Genomic DNA, 26,467 nt, shown 5'->3' with positions numbered 1-26,467 from the left:
TCCAGAACATCAGGACACCATCAATTCACATTGGTTTCCTTGCAGTGGAAGGACAACATCACGAGGTGGCGCTAATGCACCATTAAGCTGGTTTGCCAACTGCTAATAGAGCCCACACAAGAGGAACAATACATTAGGTACATTAGTACTAGTGTGCATAAGGAGTCATACAGTACTTTTCATATAAGTTGAATTAATTCGAAGTGATTGTGGTGTTGAGTTAGCGCGAAGGACAGCGCGCACACACATATGAAAACACACTTGAAATAGAATTTATTGCACATTTAAAGAACAGATTGGCACAATATCCATTTCAATCAAAATACAAACAACATGAAACGCTCACCTTCCTGTGGCGGCCAGGACGTCTGCCTGAACTGCATAGATTTATAAAAAATAAAGATGTAAACATTAAAGATAGTCTTAATAATAACAACACCGAGACACGTTTGAAATCATGGCACAGGTTTTCCAATCAGACCTTGGCTTTATTCACACGTCCTCTTCGTCCCTCCGGTGAGTCACAACAAACACAAACAAAACAAAACATAAAAACATTAAAAAAAAAAAAAAAAAGAGACTTCTCGTTCTTGGAAATAAATATACGTCAAGCCCAATTTGTGTTGCTTATATGGGTTCAAAAAACAAATACAGTAGCATCTCATTAAAACCTATTGGGATCACATTTTGTGAAACAAACCAAACAAAAAACAGTCAAATAAAGGAATAGTTATTTGATAGTCACAATCATTGACGATACTATTTACATCTTTGACGTCATTCTTTAAAAATGCTGTCATTGTCCAAAGACTTGTGGAGGAGTCCTTTTTGAGAGTAAATTCAATTAAGGGGGGGGAGGGGGGGGGGCAACCTTTTTCCTATCGGGGCCATTTTGTGAAGTCCTCACATGGCCGCACCACATTGATGAGAATAGATTTTTATTTTTTTGGGTCATTTATATTGGCTAATTATATTTAAAAAATTACTAAAATGTGTGAATGCAACAGAAAATATAAAAAGAAATTTGCAATGAATGTCGTTCAATCGGTTTTCAATTAAAATAGTTTACATTTTTAATTGATTAGTTTTTGTAATTCTAGTCCACGGGCCATTTAAAAATTTTTACAAAATTTTTTTTTTTCTCAAATGAAACCAATACAAAATGTAATTAAGACAAAATATTTAAATAATTCAATCTTTAAACTAAATGCTTCAAATGGTGCCTTGGGCAGAAGGTTCCCCACCCTTGATATACAGTGGAGATAAAGTATCAACACACCACTAATCAAATGCCAGGTTTTTATGATATTTAAAAAAAATAAAAATAAAATAAAAAGTTAAATCATTTAAACTTTTCCCACCATTAATGTGACCTATAACCTGTACACCGACCGATTTCCCCCCTCATGTTTTTGAAAGGGAAGTAAAAATAAAATCTTGTAATGTGGTTGCATTAGTGTGCACACCCTCTTACAACTGAGGATGTGTTCTAGCAGGCTTTTCCTGACATTTCTTTTGCCTATTTATTTGGGGCTCATCAGAGGCACTTGAAATGGCTGACTTACATTTCACGATTTTGAACGTGATCTGTTAATTCGAAACACATCCACACCCCATTTATAAGAGGCTGTGCACACATTAGCAATAAAATATATATATATTTTTTTAACTTCCCCTCGCTTTTCAATTGAGTTGTACAGGTTACATTACGAGTTGAAAGTTTTCAAATTATTTTTATTGGTCTCATTTTTTTTTTTTTACATCACAAAAACTTTGCACGGGGGTGTGTAGACCTTTTATTGCCACAGTATAACAACCACCTGTTTGTGCCCGTTTGTATCTGGACTCTTATTGTTGCTTCTGTCATTTTCATTTAGGTCGGCATCAACCTAAACTGATACTATCTAGTGATTTATAAAAAAAAATAAAAAATTAAAATCCCCCCCCCCAAAAAAAAAAACAAGCTGCAAAATGCAGTGAGTGACAGCCAACATAAATACATATTTGCCATTATAATACAAAAGCAACCCTTGGAGCGCTACACTATGTACAGTGTGACTACAGTGAATGAGATATACAAAATAAAACCAGAAGTTGAAAAGGGTCAATGCCGTGTAGCTTCAAGTAAACACGGCATGGTGGATGTACAGCATAATTACAAACGAAGCACAAAAAGCATGTCAACTGCTTTCCAAATCAACACGAGCACACTTTTTATTATGACCACCTGATTTCCCGTTTACACACTGGGGCCTCGCGTTTGCATATTTCCCCTGCAAAAGTATTTTTGAAAGCTCACGTGGGTCCCCTTTCATAGTCAAAGGGACTGCAGTCGAGTTGTTTTGGCACAGATGCAGTCAACATTTTGACGCCGTCCTGAGCTCGGCCGTGTATCGGACAAGGATCCCGTCCGCCGCCTGTAGAAATGTTTGATGAACATGGACCGCTCTCACGTGCCCTATGCTAGTGATTTCTGGAAACTGCTAATAGAAATGCATAGTCGGAGATGATGCATCGCCGCTGTACGGAAAGCCGTTCCAGCGTTTAGTCAATATACTTGATATTAAGGTCCATGCTCTTAGTCCTTAAGAGAACTTTCGCATAGAAGTAGGACAGCTACATATTACTAATGAAGCAAAACTGTGCACGAGTTGACATCTGCGTGACGAGTTGAAGGCGAGATGCAGTCTTGTTTAATTTGATGTCACTAGTAGTACTTGTATCACGCAGTTGTCAACTAGTGCACAGTCTTGCCTCTTCGCTAACCTTTAGTTGTTCTAACTACTATGCCAAAGTTGTCCTAAATAGTGTACTTGTACATGGATGGACCTTAAGATGAATATCAAGGATATCGAATAAATGCTCAAACGGCTTTCATGCCCCCGGCCATCCTTCAGTTGTTTGCAAGACAGTGGAACCTCCGACTTCAAACACCCCCAAAAGTGGGACAATCAGGTTCAATGAAAATTTTTGGACTTTCCCCCCCCGACATGTCGATAAATCGGTTGTGACTTGACCTAAGTGAACTCCAAAAAGTGTGGTCAGTGAGAGGAAAGAGGAAAAAAATAAAAATGTAAATTAAAAAAAAAAAAAAAAGAAAAGAAAAGTGTGATGATACTTTTTGACGGTGGAATTCCTAAACACAACCCCCAAATCTCACTCAGTAGTTTCCCCTGGAAAGTTAGAAGGGGGGAAAATAAATAAATAAATAAATTGGCCCCGACACTAGTTTTATCAATCGACACCAACTTTGGCGGACATGTCCAGCATCACAGAACGCAAAAAAAAAAAGTCAAGGACCCATGCCTGGAATTGGACAGGAAATCGGCCATTTTGGTTCAAACCAGCCATTTTGGCTCATACTTTTGAAAATCACCTGTACAGTTGATAAAAGTTTTATGACAGCAACAGTTTGATTCCGGAACCAATTCATGATTTTTGAACAATGAGAACAACCTGGAAATCAAACCAGCATGTCAGGATAGTTTTGTATTTTAGAGGTTCTACAAAACAATCAAATATCTATTTAACAATAAGGTCCACTCAAATGAAACCGCTGTCTTGGGTAGAAAAATTGTCATCAAAATTGACGAGAGCGATACCATTTTCGGCCCATGTCAAGATCTCAAGCACTGTTATGAACGCACCGTCGTTGAACCTGATCCTGATAAAACTGTGACCGCAACATCTCCCTATGTGCGGCGTTGCGTTGGTGGCGACGGCAGACGGGATGACTACGACCCAAATGCTTCCTATTGTGGTTCATTTTGACCCGATTTGAACAACACCGGACTGAGTCAGCTTGGTTCTAATAAGCATGCCTACTGATTCTCATGATTGCCACTGGGAAACAAATGGAGATCATTTCCACGTAAACATGAAGAAGTTTGAAGAACCAGCAGCAGGAGCAGCACTTGAATAAAAAACTGCAAAGACGCTGACAGGAGGGCAGAAAGAGGAGACGGGGGCAAGATCACTTTCGCTCAAATCCTGTGAAAGGCCCATAAAATGGCCGCATCCCAGCCGTAACGGAAGAGCCACCCAGAAAATCCTGTCAGATCAAGAGATGATATCGGTGCCTACGATTGCTTTGGAAACAACAGGACGGGATAAGCGAGCGTCCAACCTGACACTTCTGTCCTGCCTTTCACACTAATCCCATCTCTGTTACTGCTAGGTTAGCAAAATTCTGGTCATTTTCAAAGTTGGGAATTTATGGAAATACATCAGGAATTTACAAAATGGAAGGTTGGCTCTTAATGGCGAACTCGGGTTTCAATACTTCATGCAAGTACAGTGGTACCTTGATTTGAAGGTTTTCCAGTTATGAGCCAGTTGGTTGACTTATTGATTGATTTTTTGCTTTGTTTTGTGAGCGAGCTTCAGATACGCTGCCGCTAACTAAATATATGGATAGATAGCTGCATAGATGTCTGCTTATGACAAAACAAAATACTTGCATGTGATTCCCAGTTAATTCCTATAATTTACATGGAAAAGTTCCAATTTGGAATATTTCCAAAATTTCCCCGCTTTACTTCCCACATCAATTTACCAGACGCACGCGACCCCAGTTACGGCTCTGCTACTTAAATTGCGCCGATCCGCCCTCACCTCATTCCAGAGAAAAGTTGCCTGCTTTTACAGAGCGTAAAATGGGCTTTTGGCACCCATGTCTTTTGCGGACGGAAAAAAGTACCGTAAAACTGGGACGGTTTCATTTGACCTTCTGTCCCCTTTGACGCAGTGTGTAGACCCTTTCACGTCGGTCTCGTCCCCCACTCCTCAAAGGCTGAGTGTGTCCTGAACAAGCTTGATTCTGCAGGTCTCCGGAAAGTCCAGAAAGCAGCTTCCGCGGGTCCATGATGGCAGAGACGTTTCCTCACAGGATCCCGTGTTCCTCTGAGGTGGTTTAGTGCAGATTGGATGTGTTTTGAGTGTATGCGTGTGTGGGTGTGTGTGTGTGAAAATGGGAGTGTGCGGTTCTATAGGTTCTCCCCAGGCTGGTACTGGGGTTCCGTGGAGGTGAAGTAGTCCTCCAGAAAGCCCTGCAGGTATTCAAAGGTGGGCCTTTCCTCCGGGTCCTTTCGCCAGCAGGAGAGCATGAGCTCGTGCAGGGAGCCGGGACATTCGGACGGGCACGGCATCCGGTAGCCGCGCTCTACCTGGTCCAGGACCTCGCGGTTCACCATGCCTGCAAAGGGAAGAAACTTCATAGAAGCCGCCAAAGCCCTGTCTATATACTGCAGAAATTGGTGTCAAGGAAGTATGTTGAAGTGATACGTCTCGATTGAGAGACAAGCTTTGAATGTCGTGGAGGAGCAGAGATTAGCCTGGGTTGTTAGTGGAAGTCGAAATCTAAATATCTGTAAGCCATTTGTTTTTCAGGGTAATGTTGTAAAATGAATGAGTTTTGAAATATTAAAAACCCTGTAAAATGAATTCAGAGATTTGTTTCTGAATACATTATACATATTTGAAGCTCATTGCTTAAAACGAGACTGAGAACTACTGTATCTAGTACTGAAATGTAGCAATATAGTGTTAAAACAGTTTTTCACCATTTTAGTTTTCCTGTTGTCCTGCATGAGTTGACGAGATAAGAACTTCAGTGCCTTAGTTCACATCACGGTCTATCCGGTGCATTTGCGATGTGACGTTAGCAAGCTCGCTGTGCCTACATCCGGAAAATGCATCTTCCCTTGGGATAGTCCATTGGTGTGGCTGCTTTAGAGCGCCTCGTTGTCGGCAGGGAGTGTTCGCCCGTCACGCAGAGAAAAGTGAAAGAACGAGGACGGGTGCAAACATTTTTCAAAGAAAAGTCAGACTTGGTAGCCAACGTGTGGACACCAGCATCAGCTTTAGAGGGCCTCATTGTTGTGGCTTGGAAAAGCATCTAATATGCAGTTATGTGTAGGCATAAGAACAGTGGCATCCATTTTTCCAAGTTGAGGTTTCAGTGCATTCAGGGGGGACGCCCACTGAGTTTATATACTTTGATGATATATATATTTTTTTAAATCATTCCAATTTGGCAGGGTTGTCAAAAATAAGTAGCTCTCACTTTCATCAAGGTTGGCGAACCCTTCTCTAAATTGTCTACGTGCTGTGCGATGTGCTGGCAAGCATTCAAGGGTGTACCCCGCTTCTCTCGCCAAAAGTAAGCTGGGATAGGTTCCAGGTCACCCGTTGTGAGGTGTTGGTGTGAGGCTTTACCTGGATAAGGGACTCGGCCTTTAGTGGCCAGCTCTGTAAGCAGCACCCCGAATGACCACACGTCCGACTTGATGGTGAATCGCCCGTAAAGAGCCGCCTCGGGCGCCGTCCACTTGATGGGGAACTTGGCTCCTGACAAATTATGGGGAGGCGGAAAGAAGACATTCAGCCAAGCCAAAACATTTGTAAAATTCAAAAGTCAATGGCTGCAATTGACCATCTTCATTACTAAAAGGACCGAGTAGAATTTCTTGCCGAAACTGCTGGCTAACCGACAATGTCTTTGGCCACTGTCCGTCTTTACCGCACTGACTTTTGTTGCAGACGGACGCAATGTTGGACCAGTGAAAAACATTGTCAAAAACAACAGAGGAGCATCTGTAAGTGATCTTTAAGACCCTCTTAGATGTGTAATACATTTGTATGAGTGAGCTGAATGGTAGTTAGCTTTTTTTTTTTTTTACCTAAAATGGTCATTGTTAGCGCACTAATGCTAATCGCGAATGCTAGCCTATTTTTGTCGTTTTAAAGTCTATACAGAGCTTATACCATACACCAAGTACCAAAATATGTAGTTTAAGGAAAGTAGTCCAGCCCCGAAAATAAAATGCATCTTAGTAGTAGTAAAAAAAAAAAAGTAAAAGAAAGTACTCGAGAAAATAGCTATAAAAAGACTCGATAGTAACAGTCCTAATGCAAACCCACAATAATGAATAAGATGTGGAAAACACGAAACTGCACACGTACCCTGTCTGGCCGTGTACTCGTTGTCTTCGATGAGTCTCGCCAGGCCAAAGTCGGCCACCTTGCACACCAGGTTGTCCCCCACCAGGATGTTTGCGGCGCGCAGGTCTCTGTGCACGTAATTCATCCTCTCCACGTACGCCATCCCCGCTGCGATCTGGACGTAGCGTGAGAAATTAAAAGATAATCTTTTTGGCGCCATGTGGAAATTATGGGATGCGGCACAACAGAAGCAAAGTCAGGCCCAACCTGAGCGGCCATGTCCACCAGCTGTGGCAGTCGAAGCATTTTGCCTGCTTCTCCTTTAAGGAAGTCCAGTAAACTGCCTGTGGGGGCGAGAGAAAACACCATTTAGAAAGAACTAAACGTATCGTTAAAAGCACTTCTCCTCATTAGGATCGCTGGAGCTTCTCCCACCTAACTTTGGTTCCCAGCCAATCAGAGGGCAGTCATAAAAAAATGAATTAAAAATCACCTTGACTCATGTACTCTGTGACGATGTAGATGGGTTCCTCGGACACCACGGCGTAGAGCTGGACCAGCTTCTCGTGCCTGAGCTTCTTCATGACCTGCGCTTCCTGCAGAAAGGCCTCTGGTGACATGGTACCCGGCTTCAGGGTCTTGATGGCCACCCGCGTCGTACCGTTCCACGTGCCTGATCAAGAAAAAAAAAAACACCCAACCGGTTAACCCTGTGGGTCGCTTCGTCATGGGATTTCATTATTTACAATATATAAATTGACCAATTTTTTAATTAGCTAAATAACAATTGAATGAATTTTAATGAACTGATTTGAGGAAAAAACTGCAAATATGACAATATGTAAATGCTCGGTGGTCCGGATTAAAGAAGTGAGCGCCAGTCTGCCCACCCTTGCTCTAGTTAGTACTCCATCAACTGAGGTGCGGACGTAGTTTGAAAAATAGCACAGTGCAGTTCTTACCCATCCAGACCTCTCCGAAGCAGCCTTGGCCGAGTTTAAGGTCAAGCCGGAGGGACTCTCGAGGGATTTCCCAGGCATCTCGAGCCAGTCCCTGGGTCTGAGGTTTGGCCACGGGGCACACGTCGGTCAGGGCATGGCACAGCCCGTCGGAGTGCTCTGTAAAATGGGCAGAAAGAAAGACATCAGGAAGGTTTTCCCAGTTTGTTCATTTTCCAGTGTCCGCGTACTCACTGCGATAATGGAAGACTAGCTGCTGCAGGCTGGTGAACTGCGTGCGGGACGTGATGTAGAAGCCGCCGCTATCCAACTTCCTGATCTTGTAATGTTTCACATTCAGGCCTTTGGTGTTGTCATAATCCAGCACCGAAAGGCAGTAAGCTCCTATGGGTGAGGGGAAGAAAACGTATAGAAGAGGAGTGGAACAATAAAAGCCTGTCAGGCGTCTGGGACAGCTGCTCTGTGGCGTTTCCCCAACAGCTGTGGTGCGTCAACTCCCCGCTGGCCCCTATAGGAGCCCGAAGAATGCACTAGTGCCATTTGTCCTCGTCTAGGGATGTGCTTTACTTTGCCATTTCTTTTTGTCAAGGCCTAAATAGGGATGCGCTGATACCACTTTTTTTACGAGTACATACAATTGAATACTCGTGCATACAGAGTACCGATACTTGAAAAGCCCACCATGTCCAGCAGCTGTGATGAACAATGTTTTATTTTAACCAAAATATTGTTCCAAAACATAAACTCTGCTGGAACACAGCACAGGTTTCACTCAAATATAACGTGTCATGACTGACATTTTAACATCCAACTGCAAGTGTTGCCACACATTTCACTTAAATGTAGCTTGTGACACAAGGTATTTCAGTTATGTGACGTCTTACCAAACTGTCACCCCTAAAAACAGGCTAATAATAGAGATTACAACACCTGGGAACTGCTTGAAATTGTGACATTAAATGCATAAATTATGTGCTTTATCACAAAAAGGTGAGGGTAGTAAAGCTATGACTCGCTCACACCTGCATAGCAATGTTCTCATAGCAGGGGTTGGTAAAAACAACGATGCCACCTTCTTGAGGAGTCTTCGTCAGTCTGACTCCATTCGCGCAGAATGCGACATACTTGTCCTCACGGGGATCACATTTGACATCTAATAAGATTCCCCTCTCCTTCCTTTATATGTCATTCAACCCCTTCAGCCTCATGACGAACTGGGGCTTGTAGCCAGGAGGGAATTGTAGCACCCTCGTAGGCTGACCTACTTCTGACACTGTGATTCACCCTCATACATTCAACCCCTCCCTGCCTCGCCACACGCGCTTCCTTCAAAAAAAACAACCCCCCCCCCCCTGACTGGGCTGCTGTATGTGACAGGGATGACAATCCATGGGAAATGCCGGCACGGGCCCGGAGAACAAAGACGCAGCGTCACGGGCCGATTGCGAGCGCCTCCAGATGACGCCCTTACGAGCTCGTGTCTCTTGAAAATTCATAATTAGCTCCCGAACGAGCTCTCTAGCTTCGCATCTATGCGAAGCACGCAGAAGATCACCAGTTGTGGAAAGACGACGTCATTTCAATGCCCAGCTTGGGCCAAATAGGAAGTTGAGGTTTTAACGTGGGAATTGTACAGACAGACTGTGGTTGTCATTAGCAACACTGAGTTTCACTTTTACCATTTTTTTTTTTTTTTTTTGCCATGTTACAAGCTTATTCAATAATTGAGCCCTTAAAATTCTGCACACAACACAATGTAATTTTTTAAAGATTGTTTTTCAAATACATACATACAAAAAATAAAAAATAGAATTTGGCCCATTAGATTTTTTTTTTTTTTTTTAAATAAATATCTAATGGGCCAAATTCTCCCCAAATATTTTTTTCATGTTGTCCTTATGGATGTTGTGTGTCGAATCTTTAGGGGAAAATTAACTTCATTCCATTTTGGAATAAGGCTGTAAGATAACAAAATGGCGGCACGGTGGGCGACTGGTTAGAGCGTCAGCCTCACAGGTCTGAGGACCCGGGTTCAATCCCCGGCCCCGCCTGTGTGGAGTTTGCATGTTCTCCCCGTGCCTGCGTGGGTTTTCTCCGGGCACTCCGGTTTCCTCCCACATCCCAAAAACATGCATTAATTGGAGACTCTAAATTGCCCGTAGGCATGACTGTCAGTGCGAATGGTTGTTTGTTTGTATGTGCCCTGCGATTGGCTGGCAACCAGTTCAGGGTGTACCCCGTCTCCTGCCCGATGACAGCTGGCATAGGCTCCAGCACGCCCGCGACCCTAGTGAGGAGAAGCGGCTCAGAAAATGGATGGATGGATAACAAAATGTGGGGAAAGTGAAGCGCTGTGAATATGAACCTCCAAGGCTTTCATAATTTTTTTTTTTTTTTAACAACCTTGTTAAAATGCAATGATACTTCCCCACATACTTTATTTTTCACATTTCCATTTCTCAAATTGCACAGTACCGTCTGAACAGTCCATTAAATGGTACTTTTTAACAGTTTGCATTCACAATGTGCACGTGGCAAACGGCCAGTCGATAAAACTTGTGTGGAAGTGATTAATCGGAACGCTAAAGGGTATCTGCCACTTGAGTGACCTTTCTTTCCCCTGGATTAGAACAACTGCTCCTGGGCTCCTATACACAGTACAGGCGCTTTAAACATATACTCGAAATTATGTCATGTTTTCCAGGCAATCTCCCATTTCAAACTAAATGAAATGTCGTCATTTCAACTTCAAACGCATCAAGGAGGGTTAGACAAGTTTGTAATAGCTGGAACAGCATCTCAGACTTTATTTTATTTATTATACTTTAATAAGAAAATGTAATTGTACCCTTGCTTGGTGGCGATTAACCACACATTTTTCTCCCAATCATAAAAGGAAATTTATATTGAGTCATAAATCACAGGCTCAATAATAAGTGAAGCATCTGCATGAACAGTTGAGCACAGAATGATTTATAATTTGGGAAAATTATAATTACAATTGCGTTTTTATAAGGTAAATTAGTACCTTTTCAATGGAAATGACACAGGAAGTAATATGACTGCTAATACTGTGATGTACAACCCCAATTCCAGTGAAGTTGAGACATTGTGTTAAACATAAATAAAAATAGGATACAATGATTTGCTTAAACCGTTCGACTATTTTCTCACGCACTTGTTCACAAAGAGGTGTACCTCGCCCCATCTTTGCTTGTGAATGACTCAGCAATTCAGGGAAGCTCCTTTTCTACCCAATCATGGCACCCGCGTGTTCCCAATTAGCCCGTTCACCTGTGGGATGTTCCAAACAGGTGTTTGATGAGCATTCCTCACCTTTCTCAGTCTTTTTGGCCACCTGTCCCAGCTTTTTTGGAACGTTCCACCCATAAAATTCTAAGTCAATGATTATTTGCAAAAAACAATCAAGTTTTTCAGTTTGAACATTAAATATATTGTTTTTGTTGTAATTAAATATGGGTTGAAAATGATTTGCAAATCATAGTATTTTGTTTTTATTTATGTTTAACACAACGTCCCAACTTCATTGGAATTGGGGTTGTAAGATACTGTATACAAAGTATTCTGGAGTTATGATGGTATCAAGAAACTAGTTCATTGTGAGTTGTTTGCAAGCTCGAAACATCATCTGTCGGTACCGTCGTAAATATCCCGGCCATTGTTGGAGCCTCACCTTTCGTCGTCTCGCTCTCCCTCACCAGGAAAGTTCCTCGTCTGTTCTGTAAATTCAAAAGGATCCTTTCCGAGTCTCGCCGAGTGATCTTCCCAAAATACCACCTGCCGAAAGTGGGCCACAGAACAAATAGCTCGGTTTGCTTGCAAAGGCAAAAGTCGTCGCGATACAGTACAGTATATCATGCGGGAAGGGACGTACTCTTCAGCTTGGATGGAATCCGACGGCGCCACGTAGTTGCTGGGGATGTAACCGCTCTCTCCGGTCGTCAGGGAGCGAGCCAGCCACCAGTCCCCTTCTCTGTCATGGCAACCGCAGACAAAGAACGTAAAAAGAGAATTATCGGAAAACTCCCAGGTGCCTCCTCATTTCACAATTTTCAGTGTGTTTAATAGCTTTTGGGTGAGCACAAAGGTCAGTTGCACAGACAGAACAAGCCGGCAGGATTTAGCCATACAGATTTTTTTTATTATTAGTAGTAGTCAGCTTAACACTGTGTCACCTTGACTCATCACAGCAGAAAAGTGCTTTTTGAAGAGAGGGCAAGAGGAAGCCTGAAGCTAAGCACTTGCTGACCCACTCACCGCAGTGCACAGAGTGATGTGAGCAAAAGTTATTCATTATTAGGCACTTTATTGCATGTTAGAGATGTTGGGGTTGGGCATTCAAAAACATGTTTTATCTTAGAAGGAATTAAAAACAATTTCTACAGCAAATTTGAAAAATAAATTATTGAGGGAGGAAAATATTGGCATGCTAACAACACTCCATTTACTTACAAAAACTCTGTTTTAGAATTCAGTACTGCGATATTTGGTGTTGATCGTGCAGCTGTACACGACGTGCAGAAATTGCGGGGAATGCAGATATATTGGCATACCTACTTTACCAACCTTCGGGACCTCACTTCATTTACTTCCCGACAAACAAATGTTCTATAGTTCTGTACAGTACTGTGATATTTGGGGGCACTGGTCGTGTAGTGGTAAAAAAAAAATGTACGATGATTGAGGGAATGCAGATGTACAACCCCAATTCCAATGAAGTTGGAACGTTGTGTTAAACAGAATACAATGATTTGCAAATCATGTTCAACCTATATTTAATTGAATACACTACAAAGACAAGATTTTTAATGTTCAAACTGATAAACTTTATTGTTTTTAGCAAATAATCATTAAATTAAAATTTTATGGCTGCAACACGTTCCAAAAAAGCTGGGACAGGGTCATGTCTACCACTGTGTTACATCACCTTTTCTTTTAACAACATTCAATAAACGTTTGGGAACTGAGGACACTAATTGTTGAAGATTTGTAGGTGGAATTATTTCCCATTCTTGCTTGATGTACAGCTTCAGCTGTTCAACAGTCCTGGGTCTCCGTTGTTGTATTTTATGCTTCATAATGCGCCTCACATTTTCAATGGGAGACAGGTCTGGACTGCAGGCAGGCCAGTCAAGTACCCGCACTAGTTTACTACGAAGCCACGCTGTTGTAACACGTGCAGAATGTGGTTTGGCATTGTCTTGCTGAAATAAACAGGAGCGTCCATGAAAAAGATGTTGCTTGGATGGCAGCATATGTTTCTCCAAAACATGTACCTTTCAGGATTAATGGTGCCTTCACAGATGTGTAAGTTACCCATGCCGTTGGCAATAACACAGCCCCATACCATCACAGATGCTGGCTTTGGAACTTTGCGTCCATAACAGTCCGGCTGGTTCTTTTCCACTTTGGACCAAGGACATAACGTCCACAATTTCCAAAAACAATTTGAAATGTGGACCCGTCGGACCACAGAACACTTTTCCACTTTGCATTAGTCCATCTTAGATGAGCTCGGGCCCAGAGAAGCCGGCGGCATTTCTGGGTGTTGTTGATAAATGGCTTTTGCTTTGCATAGTTGAGTTTCAAGTTGCACTTACGGATGTAGCACCAAACTGTATTTACTGACATTGGTTTTTTGAAGTGTTCCTGAGCCCAATTGGTGATCCTTTACACCTTGATGTCGGTTTTTGATGCAGTGCCGCCTGAGGGATCGAAGGTCACGGGCATTCAATGTTGGTTTTCGCCCTTGCCGCTGACATGCAGTGATGTCTTCAGATGTCTTTTTTGCCACCTGTCCCAGCTTTTTTGGAACGTGTTGCAGCCATAAAATTCTAAGTTAATGATTATTTGCTGAAAACAAAGTTTATCAGTTTGAACATTAAATATCTTGTCTTTGTAGTGTACACACCAACTTTGCCAGCATTAAATTACCAGCTATCTGTTGAACAGTTATGTACATTGCGTATTTATCATGCCTATCATCTCTATATAAACAATACAGTGTGGATCAGCATTAGTGCGGATTAAAAGGGTTGCAAAGGATTTGTCTTTTTATTGCAGTAAGGATTACTGACCTGAAGCTGTACTTTTTCCTTGGAGAGACCACGAGGCGTGAGAGTGCGAGGTGGGGAGAGAAAGAAAGAGAGAGAGAGGGAGAGATAACAGACACAGCAGACACATCAAAACACAGCAAGGCGAGCAGCACTCAGACAGACAGCGGAGGCGGAGAACGCGCGGTGGGACGACACAGCGGGGCCGACATACGACGTTAAATCATTTGAGTACAGAAGACAACCCAGCGAGCGTCCTCGTGTGCATTTTCCAGTTGAGGAGCCTTAGAATTTGTGCCCACAATTGATCTTTTATTTATATACATTTAATATTACAGATTCATCTGTGTTTGGCCCTAATATGTCGTCCTAACCAGCAAATAAAGAACAGAAATAAAATATGTCAGGAAGCTATGAAAGGAATCTATTCAGAGGGTCGAAATAAATAAATAAATAAAAATCCTTAAATGTCCTTGGTTTTGAGTGGCACTGTCAGAGAAGTATTCATCTATAAAATGTCAGTTTCACTTTTTGAATTGAACTAACATGAATTGGATTTTCCAAAACATTGTAATTTATTTAGATGGACCTGTATAGGTACTGTGCATTATTGCGTTCGCGCTGCACCAAACAGACATGTTTCTAATGTTTCGCTTAGTGAACCTCATGAAAGGGGCAAACAAATATAAATACCTCTCAGCATACTGGAATGCGATTCCACAAATTATAAAATATATACAGTGGTGTCTTGAGATACAAGTTTAATTCGTCCTGCGACCGCACTCGTAACGCAAAACACTAGAAAACAAACAAAATATTTTGTAGTGTATTTTCTAATAAGGAAATTACCACTATAATATTGTACCTTATAAAAACATGTAGTAATTAAAATATTTAAATAGAATGTAAAGAATGAAACAGTTTGTGCATCATGATTAATTCATTGCGGCTGTGTGTGCAACTTGGCCACCTGGGGTCAGTATAATACAGATATGCAGACAAACGAAGAGTTTCACAACTACTGCAAGTGACTCAGTAAACAACAGTAATATATTGCATTAGACCACCGTCGCATAGATGCTATTCGTTAGCCTTTCTATGACATTTTGCATCCGTTGTTAGCGTTAAGCTAAGCGCAAGTCTCGTAAGTTGAGTCGCTCATATCTCAAGGCATCACTCTATTGTTACCAAATCAAACCTGTGATTTAGAATTTTTGTCAATACACGTTTTGGAATTTACTGGATTGTAGAGGTGTACCTATTGATGTGGCCAGCACATTAGCAAAAAGCATCATGGCAGAATTGTCGGAACGCTTCTGCATGTACAGTTAGTTCTGGTACATTTACTCAAACGCGTTTACAAATCTGAACTGCAGTATTAGAAGGGAGGAGGGGAAATAAAACACAAAACTGTGGCTTCTTACGTGTTGTTGACAATCTGCAGCCTGTCGCCTTTCCGAAAGGTCAGATCGGATGCTGTCCGTGAATCATAGTCATACAGGGCCACAAACGTAGTGACACCTCCTGCAAGAGAGCGCACGTCAATATACGTTTAGGGAACAAGATGGTTGTGGACAACTGCCAGAATATTAACTGAAAAAGGCAGATGTAGCCCTTAATTCTAATTTGGCATAAATCCATAGTTATTTCGCATCCGCTCTAAGAGTAGATAGAACAATTTGTCATGGCTTAATGAGAAATATCGACATGCAGACTTCAGGTGACCGATATCTGTGAAGGACAAACCTTTTACATCTACGGCTACTGTCTGAAGTGGGGTGCATACATAACCAATTTTTAACATCTTAACCATATTTATTTATTTATTTATTTATTTATTTATTTATGTGAACGACCCATAAGTGACAAGTAGAAAAATTGTGTGGTGTGCTGTGTTGGTCATCTCGATTACATATTAGAATACTGCATCCCCAACAACAATCGCAAGTCTCCTCCTCCATACCAGATGTCTGTTGTAGTACCAAGACTGGCATGTGAGACGCAGCATGGTGCCACAAGGCATCCAGAATAGAAGTAGAAGACGTAACAAGCGGCTAGGCTAACTGTTACCTCTAGTAACTACATTGTAGGAGTTAAAAGAAAACAATTTTGCAGTCGACTATGAACGTTAAAGTCGATTCATCGATGACATTGGGTAATCCGGGGCTGGGGCGAATTCAGTGTTGACCACACACGCAAGGATTTGCGATCATAAATATTGACTGTCTTAAACACTTATAATCATCGACCCTGATTTTGGAGTAGATCAGAGAAGAAAAACAAATCACTGAAAACATCTAACACCACAGGATAATCGGTCAGAATCTTTTTGAGGCATCAGATAATCAGCCATTTGCCGACTTTGGACCCGATTATTCGGTGTTACTTGGCATCCTGGTTGATCATCTTTTGACCACTTCCTTTTGAAGATGTGTCATCCAAATGCAAAAAGCTGATGAATATATGTGAGGAGGCAGCTTCATACACTGACTGCTCACTGGATGGAGCAACATTAATTCGACCATCTGGCCAGTCTAGACCTATTAAGGCTTAACGGCAAGTCTGCTGAACAGCCTTTTAACGTCAGAGCTTTCAAGTCTATTTCACAGGCGAAGGTCAGAGAAGGGGAGGAAGAGAGAGGGGGGGAAAAAAGTACTTCCTCCTCCAATGTTGACGTGACTCAACATTTCTGTTGTCTGGGAAACTGTCTCAAGATTGATCTTGATAAAAGCATACAACATTCTCTCTGACATTTGTTTGTGTTCTGCACAACAGACCAACAAATAACATAAGGTGTATTTCAGTTCCAGATCTTCTTCTTCTTTTAAACATGCGCAAAGATAAACCTGATTGCGCTGAGACCTCAGGTGATATTAAAGTGGTTTGACACCATTATGTGCAAAGTTTGCCATATAGTTTTTGGGTCTTAAGGGTGTTGAGGCTCCACACTGTATCAATGATTTTCGTCTTGCCCTTGTGAAAATGTTTGCCCTATCTTGAAAATTCATACATTAGGCAGGAGATGGGCAAGTTACGGATCCGAATGAGGACTTCTGGAGGTCTGCACTCCACTGAGCATTGTTAACACTGAAACTACTTTATTTGGCGCAGGTTGTGTACCGTCAGGTTGTAAATTGGTTAAGCCGTTTTCTTGTCGAAAACTTGCTGCAAAAGGTTGAGATGTGTTAGCTTGGCTTTAAATGAAAACTAACCAGGCTTTGTCCCCGATTGGACTCCATTCTACTCATCCACTTCTAAGCTTAGATGATATTTGATTGTGCGTGTGTGGTACAAAGTGTAAAAAAAATATATATATCTTGAGCTACTAGTTCTCACTAGGAGGTTACCAGGCAACGAGCAAAGAAGCCACTGTGGGTCACCAAGAAATGATTGCTTTCAAACGGACACAAAATGGTAGTTCTATTGAGTCTCTGTCTGAGACCAGAGTAATATTTGATGGCGTGCAATGTAAGTGGAAAACTTACCTGACAAAGGTCCTCTCTGAGGCGAGGTGACGGTGCCCGTGTGGTCCACTCCTCCGAAGAGAGCCAGCTCAGGAGTGTTGGTGGGGGCGTGCTGGTACCCATGGTAGCCCCGACGGCCTGTGCCCACCGCTGGGCTCCTGTTAGGGGTTTGGGTCTGCTGAGTGGGGCCAAGGTGGTGGAAGTGCCCGCTGTCGGAGCCCGTGCCGATGGTGCCGTCCACGCTCATGGAGCGCTGGCCCGGTTCCTTGGGCTTGCTCTTGCCCGCCCCCATGTGCAGACCTGGGAGGATAGCAAACGATGAGTTAGGATGCCGAACGTGTAGAGGTGACTAATCTTTCTCTGCAGTACAATTGATGTTAGGTTCAGCTCAGTTTTACTACATTTCAAACTCGTCTCTTCCTCAACTGAAGAGAAATTTACCAATGGATTAATTCTACACACAAATGGAACCAAGACCAGCACAAACTTCCTTTAACGTGGGGAGCACTTCCTTTTTGTTGCGTGGAAACAATAAATCTCAGGGGGCATTTTCTTCAATTTATTGCTCTAACTTGTATTTGCACACACGACCACCCTGCAATACTTTTTAAGTGTACAATGCTAAACATAAGTAGTTTGTAATCAAGCGGGCAAAACTTCTTTCAGTTCATGTTTGCTTAATGAGCTGACTTGACTGTACAAGGTTCACTGATGTGGTGCATACACTGCACTTCACTATGACGGAAACTACAGTAACAAACTGAAAACATTAATATCGCACTAACAGTGTCAATCAAACCTGTCATCTGTGTAAAGGCGTACATTTTGACAAAGACCACTTGGTCCACCGCATAGAAGCCTCGGAAAGGCTCCAGGTTCAATTCCAATTGTTTGACAGGCAAATGGGGCGACCGGGACACATTGACAGTGTCAACAGACGAGGTTGTTTGCCGCCTGTCGAATCAATCTGTACTGAATCAATGCACGTTAAACAAAAGGAGTGTTGGGCTGCAGTGAAGCAGGGTAGTTACAAGTTGGAAGGAAGGGCAATGGCAGTTATATATGTGCTTGTAATTATGTTTGCCAGGCAAATTTTGTACTGGCTTTTATTTGTTCATTACCATGACTATACTGGCAAACTTGCTCATCCGTGATTGTTTGGCATGGAGAGCATGTACTCAACTGAGTGCATTGTTTTTGTCTGCGTTTTTTTTTTTTTTGTCAACTTAGCATTACAAATTCACACAAACTTCGGGAAGGGTGCGGTAAAGGAAGGAACCGACAGGCACGGCTTGTGAAACCAGGATTGTCTTGTGATGTAATCACTGCGACAATCCAGATTCAAAGAAAACGGCAGAAGTCTTCTTGTCCTCGTGTTACTTGGCAACAACTTTGGAGTGTGCATCACCTCCACCTTACTGTTTTGCATAGAAATCTTGAAGGTAATTATGATTTTACTACTGCGCAACTGTAGGCTAGTGATAGACTGCTGCATTGCAACTTCCGGTGAAGGTTACATCATCACAATAGGAACAAAACTCTGTCAAAAACTGAGGTGCCCCTCTATTTTGTTCCTCTTACATACAGTAGTATACTAGTGGCTAGGTGAGAGGGGGGATAGCAACTACTATCTGGCATGATTGTTATGCCCCAGCAGAGGACCACAACTTACAGCAGTTCAAACACAAAAATGCATACACCACATGTCCGTTTTACGCATACTCAGTTCCTCTTATGTTCAGAGTTACAGTATAAACTAAGCCAGAAGGAGGAATCTATGACTACTGGGCATGATTGTTATGCCCTGGCAGATAACCGCGACTTACGACAGTTCAAACACACAAATGCATATACAGCTTGTCTGTTTTTACGCATACTCAGTTCCTTTTACGTACAGATTTACACTAACAGCTAAACGAGAAGGAGGAATCGACTATTGGGCATGATTGTTTTGCCCCGGTAGAGGACCATCATTTACAAATGTACACACAACTAACAATTTTCCTACTGTTTACTCTACATAGCGTTTTATACTGGAAGGGTGAATCCACCACTATCTGGCATGATTGTTATGCCTTAGCGGAGGACCACAACTTAATACTGTTGAAACATCCACAAAAGCGAAACACAGCTCACCCGTTTTCCACATACTCTGTTCCTCTTACAGTTTATATGAGTGGTTAAAAAAAAGGGGGAATCCACCACTATCAGGCATGATTGTTAAGCCTTGTTGGAGGACCACAGCTTGCAAACCTACGAATGTACTGTAGATACAGTACAGCTTGCCCATTTTCTCATATACTCAGTTCCTCTTGTGTACAGTTTTATATTAACCACGAAGCAAGACGGAGGAATCTGTCACTATTTGGCATGATTGTTATGCCCTGGCAGAGGTCTGTGATTTCCATACACACAAACTGCTTGCAGGTTTTACGTATACTATGTTCCCCTTACATACAGTTTTATAATAGCGGCTAAGCCAAAAGGGAGAATTTACCACTATCAGGCATTATTGTTATGCCTTGGGAGAGGACAGCAACTTGTGACAACTGACATGCGCACTACCTCCACCTACTGGACTGGAGTGGAATATTAGACCGCAAACTAACAACTGTGCGAACATTTTGCCCATCTCAGATGTGCTTGGTTTCTCCTCCATACAGTTTTACACTAGGTAGGGGGGAGTGGTCGACGACTGTCTGAACAATTACCCTGCTGGATGTTTCATCCCCTTTGTGTTGAAGGCATCGATTACAGTCAGTCAAGAATGCTGGAATTATCTCGACAAGCGTCGACAAAGACAAGTTGAGTACATCCCCAGTCAGTTGTGGCATTGTGTGTGTGTGTGTGTGCATGCAAGTGTGGACCATGAGTGCAGACCTCCCTCTGGGAAGATGATGATGACTCACTGAGAGACCAGCTATTTCAGGCGGGCTGAAACAGAGACAGTCACACACGCATGAAAACAGCCTTGTTCCTCCCGTGGATGGAGGCTCTCTCAATTCCAGACAGTGTGTGCACCGTTGTGTGCGCGTATGAGCAGCTGTTCCCTCGTCTCTGGGAAGCTCTCGCAGTCAACCTCGGTAGCATCTCACATCCTTTTTCCAACACAGGCGTGTGTTTTTTTTTCCCCGAGTCTGAGGAGGCTATTAACAGATGAGGAAGGAGGAAGTGCCAGTGGCCCTAAAAAGAATGTGTAGGTGCTGGCGTACAGCTGGGGCTCATGGCCTTTTAATTTTGTATTTTAAATATAATATGCTTGCATAATGACACAGGTATGTCAAACGATAAGGAGGGAACCCTGCTGATTTAAGTGGAGGCATGTAGGTGTGCGTTCGTGAGAGCTTTGATTCAACCAATGCCAAGATGTGGTCTTGCCACGCTTAGGGCTCGAAGTCAACCTTGTGGTGCAACAGTGAGTCACACAGCGGCAAACCACACTGACAGATCTGTGGAAAGTGATGGACTGGAACATGTGAAATGTGGCAAGAATCAAAAGCTAGCCATCCATTTTCTATATCACTTTTCCTGTTTGGGTTGCCGGTCAGCTGGAACCTATCTCAGCTGACTTTGGGCAAAAGGCAAACCACTCCCAGGACCGGTCGGCAGTCAGTCGCAGGGCACATATAGAGACACACAACTACCCATCCGTTTTCTAGACTACTCGAGAAAATCTAAAAAGACATTTTGGCTACTTCTACGACTACTTCTAGATTTCAAAATCGAGGGCAGTCATTACTAACCACTATGACAATAGACATCATCGGAAAATTATATTTACTACAAACAATGCCTCTTTATTTATTGATCATCTCTGCCAGGCACGTACAGTGACTTGCAAAACAACCACATTGTCTCCTATTAGATGGCAGAGGGTACATAACTAACCACACATTTTATGACATTTTTATTTGTTCATGTGTGATTCTTGTGCCTTGGCTAAATAAATTTTGGGAATCACTGATCTAGGGAACGATAGAGTGTTGGGAGGCTGATTGAAAACCTACGTTCAAACACATACAAAAGCAGCCCAAATGGAACCTCCCAGCCCGCATACGTAAACATCCGACCCCACACCGGCAAAGAGCTTTGCACCTTCTCCTAATATGACGTCACAGCGAGCTTGTATCAAGATGCGCCGACACACAGCTCCGTCCATCTCTTGGGGATAAAACAGCAGTGGCAATCATTCACCAGAGCAGGGAAAATGACGACAGCAGAGAAACCCAAAAGACGGAAAATGAATTAGAAGTGGGGCGGGAAGTAGTTTCTGACACTTTCTCAGCTTGTCCGCATGAAGAATGTGAGAAAACCAGTAATAAATCCTGTGCTATTCAAAGAATTACCAGTGAAGACACCGGAGCAGTAGGAGAGTATAATGGGAGAAAGAAAGTGGTGGAAAAATATGACCCTTGATTGCGGTACTTGTGTGTTACATATTTGCGCAAAATCAAGTACACTTGGGAATGTTAATATTGGATGCCACAATTGGGCTCAAGAGTACTTCCACAAGTACTCACGTTTACGGAAGACACAGCAGGGACTATCCAATTAGTCTGATAAAGTAGGTGAAACCACATCTCATACAGATGAATCTCCAAATCTGAATGCTCCCAAAAGGCTTTACAGTACGGAAAGCAGACTGATTTTACACATGGATTAATTTGTATTATTTCCTATGTGTAAGGTTGACAAGCATCCTGGAATGAATTGTGTTTAGCAGTGAAGGTTCCATGTAGACACGTAGCCTCTCTTAGAAAATCTTAAGTCACCAATACTACATTGTTTCAGTTCTCAAGCATAATGGATCGTCAAATGATTAACAGTGATCACCATCAACGAAACGTTAACAGCTAGACTTGAGAGTTCTGTAATATTCTGTACCAAAGACAGAACACAGGCTACCATAACGGATATGCACAGGCTTCCCTAATGGATATGCTGGTTATTATAATGACAAACAAAAAGCATGATGTACTGTAGCTCTATCTGGTTACATTTCAAGACAACAGTAGTGTTTATTCTTCTACCCCTTCCCGTTCAGCATTTATAATACTGACGTGACAAAAGTGAATGAGTCACAACAGACGGTAACAGTTGCTGCAGTGAGCGAAGGAAGTCGCCCCTGCCAATGTTTGAGTCCAATGAGAGCGTCGCGGTCAGGGAGCTGTGTGTGGCGTGGCTTCAGTGTTAGCTCCTCAAGATGAAAACAGTCACATACATGTTTGCATTTAAGATCTAAAGGAGCATATACCAATACCAGTTTTGAACATTTTAACTGATTTTTGTAAATTTTTGAGACCCGATAGATGACGAAGGGGGGCGGGGGGAATAAATAAATAAAGCACATGCTCTTATTGCTCTTTCGCCTACTCAAGATTTTCAGGGAGGGGGAAAAAAAAAATCACTCTTAACACACCCCACAACACAAGACTAATCAGTCAGGACAATCTTTTAGAGACATCCAATAATCGGGCCTTTGCTGAAAGTGGGGGAGGGAAAAATGCTCAAATTCAGCCTGGTTATCTGTATGTACGCAGCTTTAATATGATGCATCCAGATGGTCCACAGGTTTGAGAGAGACAGAAAATTATCTATTTGGGGCCAAAACAAAACAATGCACATTGCGACCAAGAGCTTTCCGAACTCATTTTGTCTGCCGACCCGCAGGACTTTTTTTTTTGTTTAGAGAGTTCTATCACAGCCTGTCAAGTGGAGGACAGTCGGAGGATGCTGGCATTTGCCTGATTAAAAAACACTTCCTTTTCCGACCATCTGCGAGCGCTGGCTTTGGCTGAGAGTACCGCCTGTGTGCAGTGCTTACTAATTCTACGAAGGAGGTCAGAGGTTGAACGCTACTTGACTGCGGAGGTGCTGCACTCTTTGTAAATAAATGACAGCATGTGAACAGAGGTGTCAATATTTGACAAGCCTTGTTAAGACGTAAACAAGTATAGAATAAATCATGGACATGCACTGCATTGTGTGTGCATGAGGAAAATAGTCGATTAATTGACCGTTAAGAATTATGTCTTGCCTTTCTGCCATTTTTCTGGGTCGCGACAGTGTAAAGGGGACAAGACAGATGTCATCCCACATTGATACTACCTACCCCTGCAGGCGGAAAATTGTCTGGTCAACTTCATCCCTCCCCATTCATTACGAGTGCTGTTCATACTGAACAGTGACAGAAAATGTGGAATATTAAGGCTTTTACCAGCAGTGTAAAGCGGACTGCTTACACAGATGTCATCCCACATTCATACTAACCCCTAAAGATGGAAAATTGCTAGGTCGACTTCGCACCCCCATTCCGAACATCGATTTGGAAAAAAGCCTTACTGGCAATTTAAATTGGGCTAATGACTGCTCTCACCCATATACACTGTAGACTTCAGCGATAATTCAACAGCCAAAAAAAGGCTACACTCCTCACTGCTTTATTCCCTGCAACTTGCAAGGTTATCCAAAGGTAAAAAGCCCAATGTTGCCCCCCCCCCACACAACCCTCCGATGATTCACACATCTCATTCACAGCCTAGCCCCAAAACTGCTTTCCTTTCATGCAAATGAGCTGGAACTCATCCAAATCCCAGCCAAAACAGTAACTGTGAATGGATTTGGCTCATCATTATAATTCTTATTTCCGTAGGATTAGAAGAACACGGCTGTGTTCGGAATCATTCACTCATTCCGCTACTCCCTAATCCACATATCCAGATTAACTACAGTTCACCAAAAAGTCCACTAAAAATACAGTGTTTTAATTCATTCCACGACCACGATTGTCAGTCAAAACACTCATGTCCCAATTCATCTTTGCCTGTTGAAATGAATGGAAATGCCACTGATCTATTTCAGCTTCCCCCTCAAAAAAATCAAAATAATAATGTATAAATATTGTGCTTCATAAAAACAAACTAATGTCATAATTAAATCAACTACTATACAGTACATACAGACTGTCACAACTCCTCAGTAAGCTGTAGCAATATTAGTCTTTTTTTTTTGCAGAGGATAAAGAATATATGCCTGGGCGTAGTTATATTGTCCATTTACATGTTTTGCTCCACCGTTTGTGTTCAAATATCAGTTGCTTAAAGGGTTATTGTAACACTGTGACACTGATGCTATTCGTTGGCTTGTCTATAGTGTTTCACATTATTAGGTTAGCATTAAGCTAAGCACACTTTCCTAAGGCAAAGCTAGTTTGACAGTCAACTTCAACCAGGAGTAGCATTAAACAGCTTGAAGCTTTTTTTTTTTTTTTTGAAGAAGAAGATGTGGGCAAAAAAATCGTCTGAATAATGCCTTAAAGTCTTTTATGTCACCAGTCCTGGAACTTTTCTGAGATACCGCGTATTTAAGATACTTTAGCACCACATCTCATGAATTTGTCTCGTCCCGAAAATCAAAGAATACCCTAGACATGGAAAATCATCTTTTCGTCATCCGTACAATGCATCATGGGCTATATTGCCTTTCTACTTCTCACTCCTACTTTTCAAGATTGCACTGTGGGATACACTGAGGATTGTCACGGGCCACATTGTAGTTAGGGTCTCCCTCAGAGGGCCATTATGACTGTTAAATCATTAAATCATTTTGGTACAGATTTTAGCAAGAATCATGGAAAATGATGCACGTGATTTACTTTCGCGGGCCACATGAAATGATGTGGCGGGACGGATCTGGCCCCCAGGCCTTGAGTTTGACACTCGTGATAGAGAATGACCTATGTTCACGCCACATTCAACCAGAAGAGCAAAATCAACTCACTGTATTGTGCTCGCAATAAGTAGAGTGATTTCGAACATAGGCCAGTTGTTAGTGAAGTGTGGCGGAGGGGTGGGGTGCTGCTAGCTAGCTGCCAGCCGGAGTAGCAGCTGTCAAAATGACACTGGAATGAGGGGGGTTGGAATTGGAATTTTAAAAAATAGTAAATAAAAAATAAACTGAATAATATTACATACGGACACAGCATTCCAGAACATGTTAAGGGAGTGAACTTAAATGAACAGACTTATAAAAAAAAAAATTAAAAAAGGAGGGGGGACGAAAGTGCTGCTCCAAGGTTTATTCAGCCAGATGAGTCGAAACAGGTGCTGCTCCATTTTGAATTTCAATATATTGTTGCCTTTTTTTTGTTACCCACCTCGACTACGTCCCGTCCCCCCCTTCTCACCGTAAAATAAATGTTGGCCCTGAGCAAGCGTGATATTTCGCCTTCTAAGCGTCGCTTTTTATTGTGTGTGAGGCTCCACGACTCGAATGGAACCGGCCGAGCGAATAGACGCTCGCACCACGTTTGGGGAAGAAAATACCAAATCCAAAATGGACACAATTGACTCACCTTTTTTTTTCCCCTTGAGATAAAAGCCAGACACAAATCAAAGACGTGTTAATAAATCCTCTCGCTCGTCCTCATTTGGCGAATAAGTGCACGTTGCTGTGGGAACGCTGGTGAATCCCATTTAGTGGATTTCGATACAATCAGATGGAGGAGGAGGAAGGAGAAGAAGAGGAAGAAGAGGTCACAGCGGGTGGTGGTGGGGGGGTTTCCTCTTCTTCTTCTCTCGGAGTGGGTACAGTACACGCCGATTGTCAGTCAGCGGGGCCCGAGCGGACAAAGCCGCCTCTTCTGCTACGGACGACGGCGAGGAGCCCTAGCGGCGTGTCGGCGGGAGGAAGACGGCTGACTGGAGCGTGGAGCAGACATCATGGCCCCGTGGAAGCGAAGGCAAGAAAAACAAAAAACAAAATGAATTAAATAAAGAAAGAAAACCTCGCGACGGCGCGTGCTTATTGGGCAGCGTGGAGTCCGTATTCACGTAGAGCTGCTGACGCCGCGTGGGTTCACGCTGAAGGCGTTGGCAGGCTTCATCAATCCCCCCCCCCCTACTGTCCGCCCACCTTCCCCGGGTAGCTCTCCTACAAATGCCCCCCCCCCCCCCCCCCCCATACCCACACTCATGATTGATTTAAAATATATATATTTAAAAAGTAATAATAACGGACATAGTGTGTT

At 42.6% G+C, this 26,467-nt stretch overlaps 1 protein-coding gene across 2 annotated transcripts; it reads right to left on the bottom strand.

The window, feature by feature from the left end:
• Positions 1-305: 305 nt before the first annotated feature.
• Positions 306-26,275, bottom strand: LOC133408467 (proto-oncogene tyrosine-protein kinase Src-like). 2 transcript variants are annotated; one of them, XM_061687452.1, is made up of 13 exons: positions 25,793-26,275; positions 17,461-17,739; positions 15,400-15,499; positions 14,000-14,017; positions 11,797-11,895; positions 11,596-11,699; positions 8,136-8,285; positions 7,905-8,060; positions 7,436-7,615; positions 7,210-7,286; positions 6,964-7,117; positions 6,217-6,348; positions 306-5,194 (listed from the first exon to the last, which is right to left on the bottom strand). In XM_061687452.1, the coding sequence occupies exons 2-13, from the start codon at positions 17,729-17,731 to the stop codon at positions 4,986-4,988; spliced, it is 1,650 nt and encodes a 549-aa protein (XP_061543436.1). In that variant the 5' UTR covers positions 17,732-17,739; positions 25,793-26,275; the 3' UTR covers positions 306-4,985. The 2 variants fall into 2 exon arrangements, with proteins under 2 accessions (XP_061543436.1, XP_061543437.1); XM_061687453.1 differs by lacking the exon at positions 14,000-14,017.
• Positions 26,276-26,467: the final 192 nt, after the last annotated feature.

Source organism: Phycodurus eques, chromosome 10, assembly GCF_024500275.1.
Source record: "Phycodurus eques isolate BA_2022a chromosome 10, UOR_Pequ_1.1, whole genome shotgun sequence".
Lineage (NCBI taxonomy): Eukaryota > Metazoa > Chordata > Actinopteri > Syngnathiformes > Syngnathidae > Phycodurus > Phycodurus eques.
Note: the sequence above shows the minus strand (reverse complement) of the source record. Positions and strands in the feature narration are given on the sequence as shown.

Coding starts and splice junctions, on each gene's coding strand:
- LOC133408467 (XM_061687452.1), bottom strand. CDS start 17,731: ATGGGGGCGGGCAAGAGCAAGCCCAAGGAACCGGGCCAGCGCTCCATG. Junction 7,616..7,904: donor CTTCGGAGAGGTCTGGATGG/GTAAGAACTGCA, acceptor TTTCTTGATCAG/GCACGTGGAACGGTACGACG. Junction 7,118..7,209: donor TGGTGGACATGGCCGCTCAG/GTTGGGCCTGAC, acceptor CGCTACGTCCAG/ATCGCAGCGGGGATGGCGTA.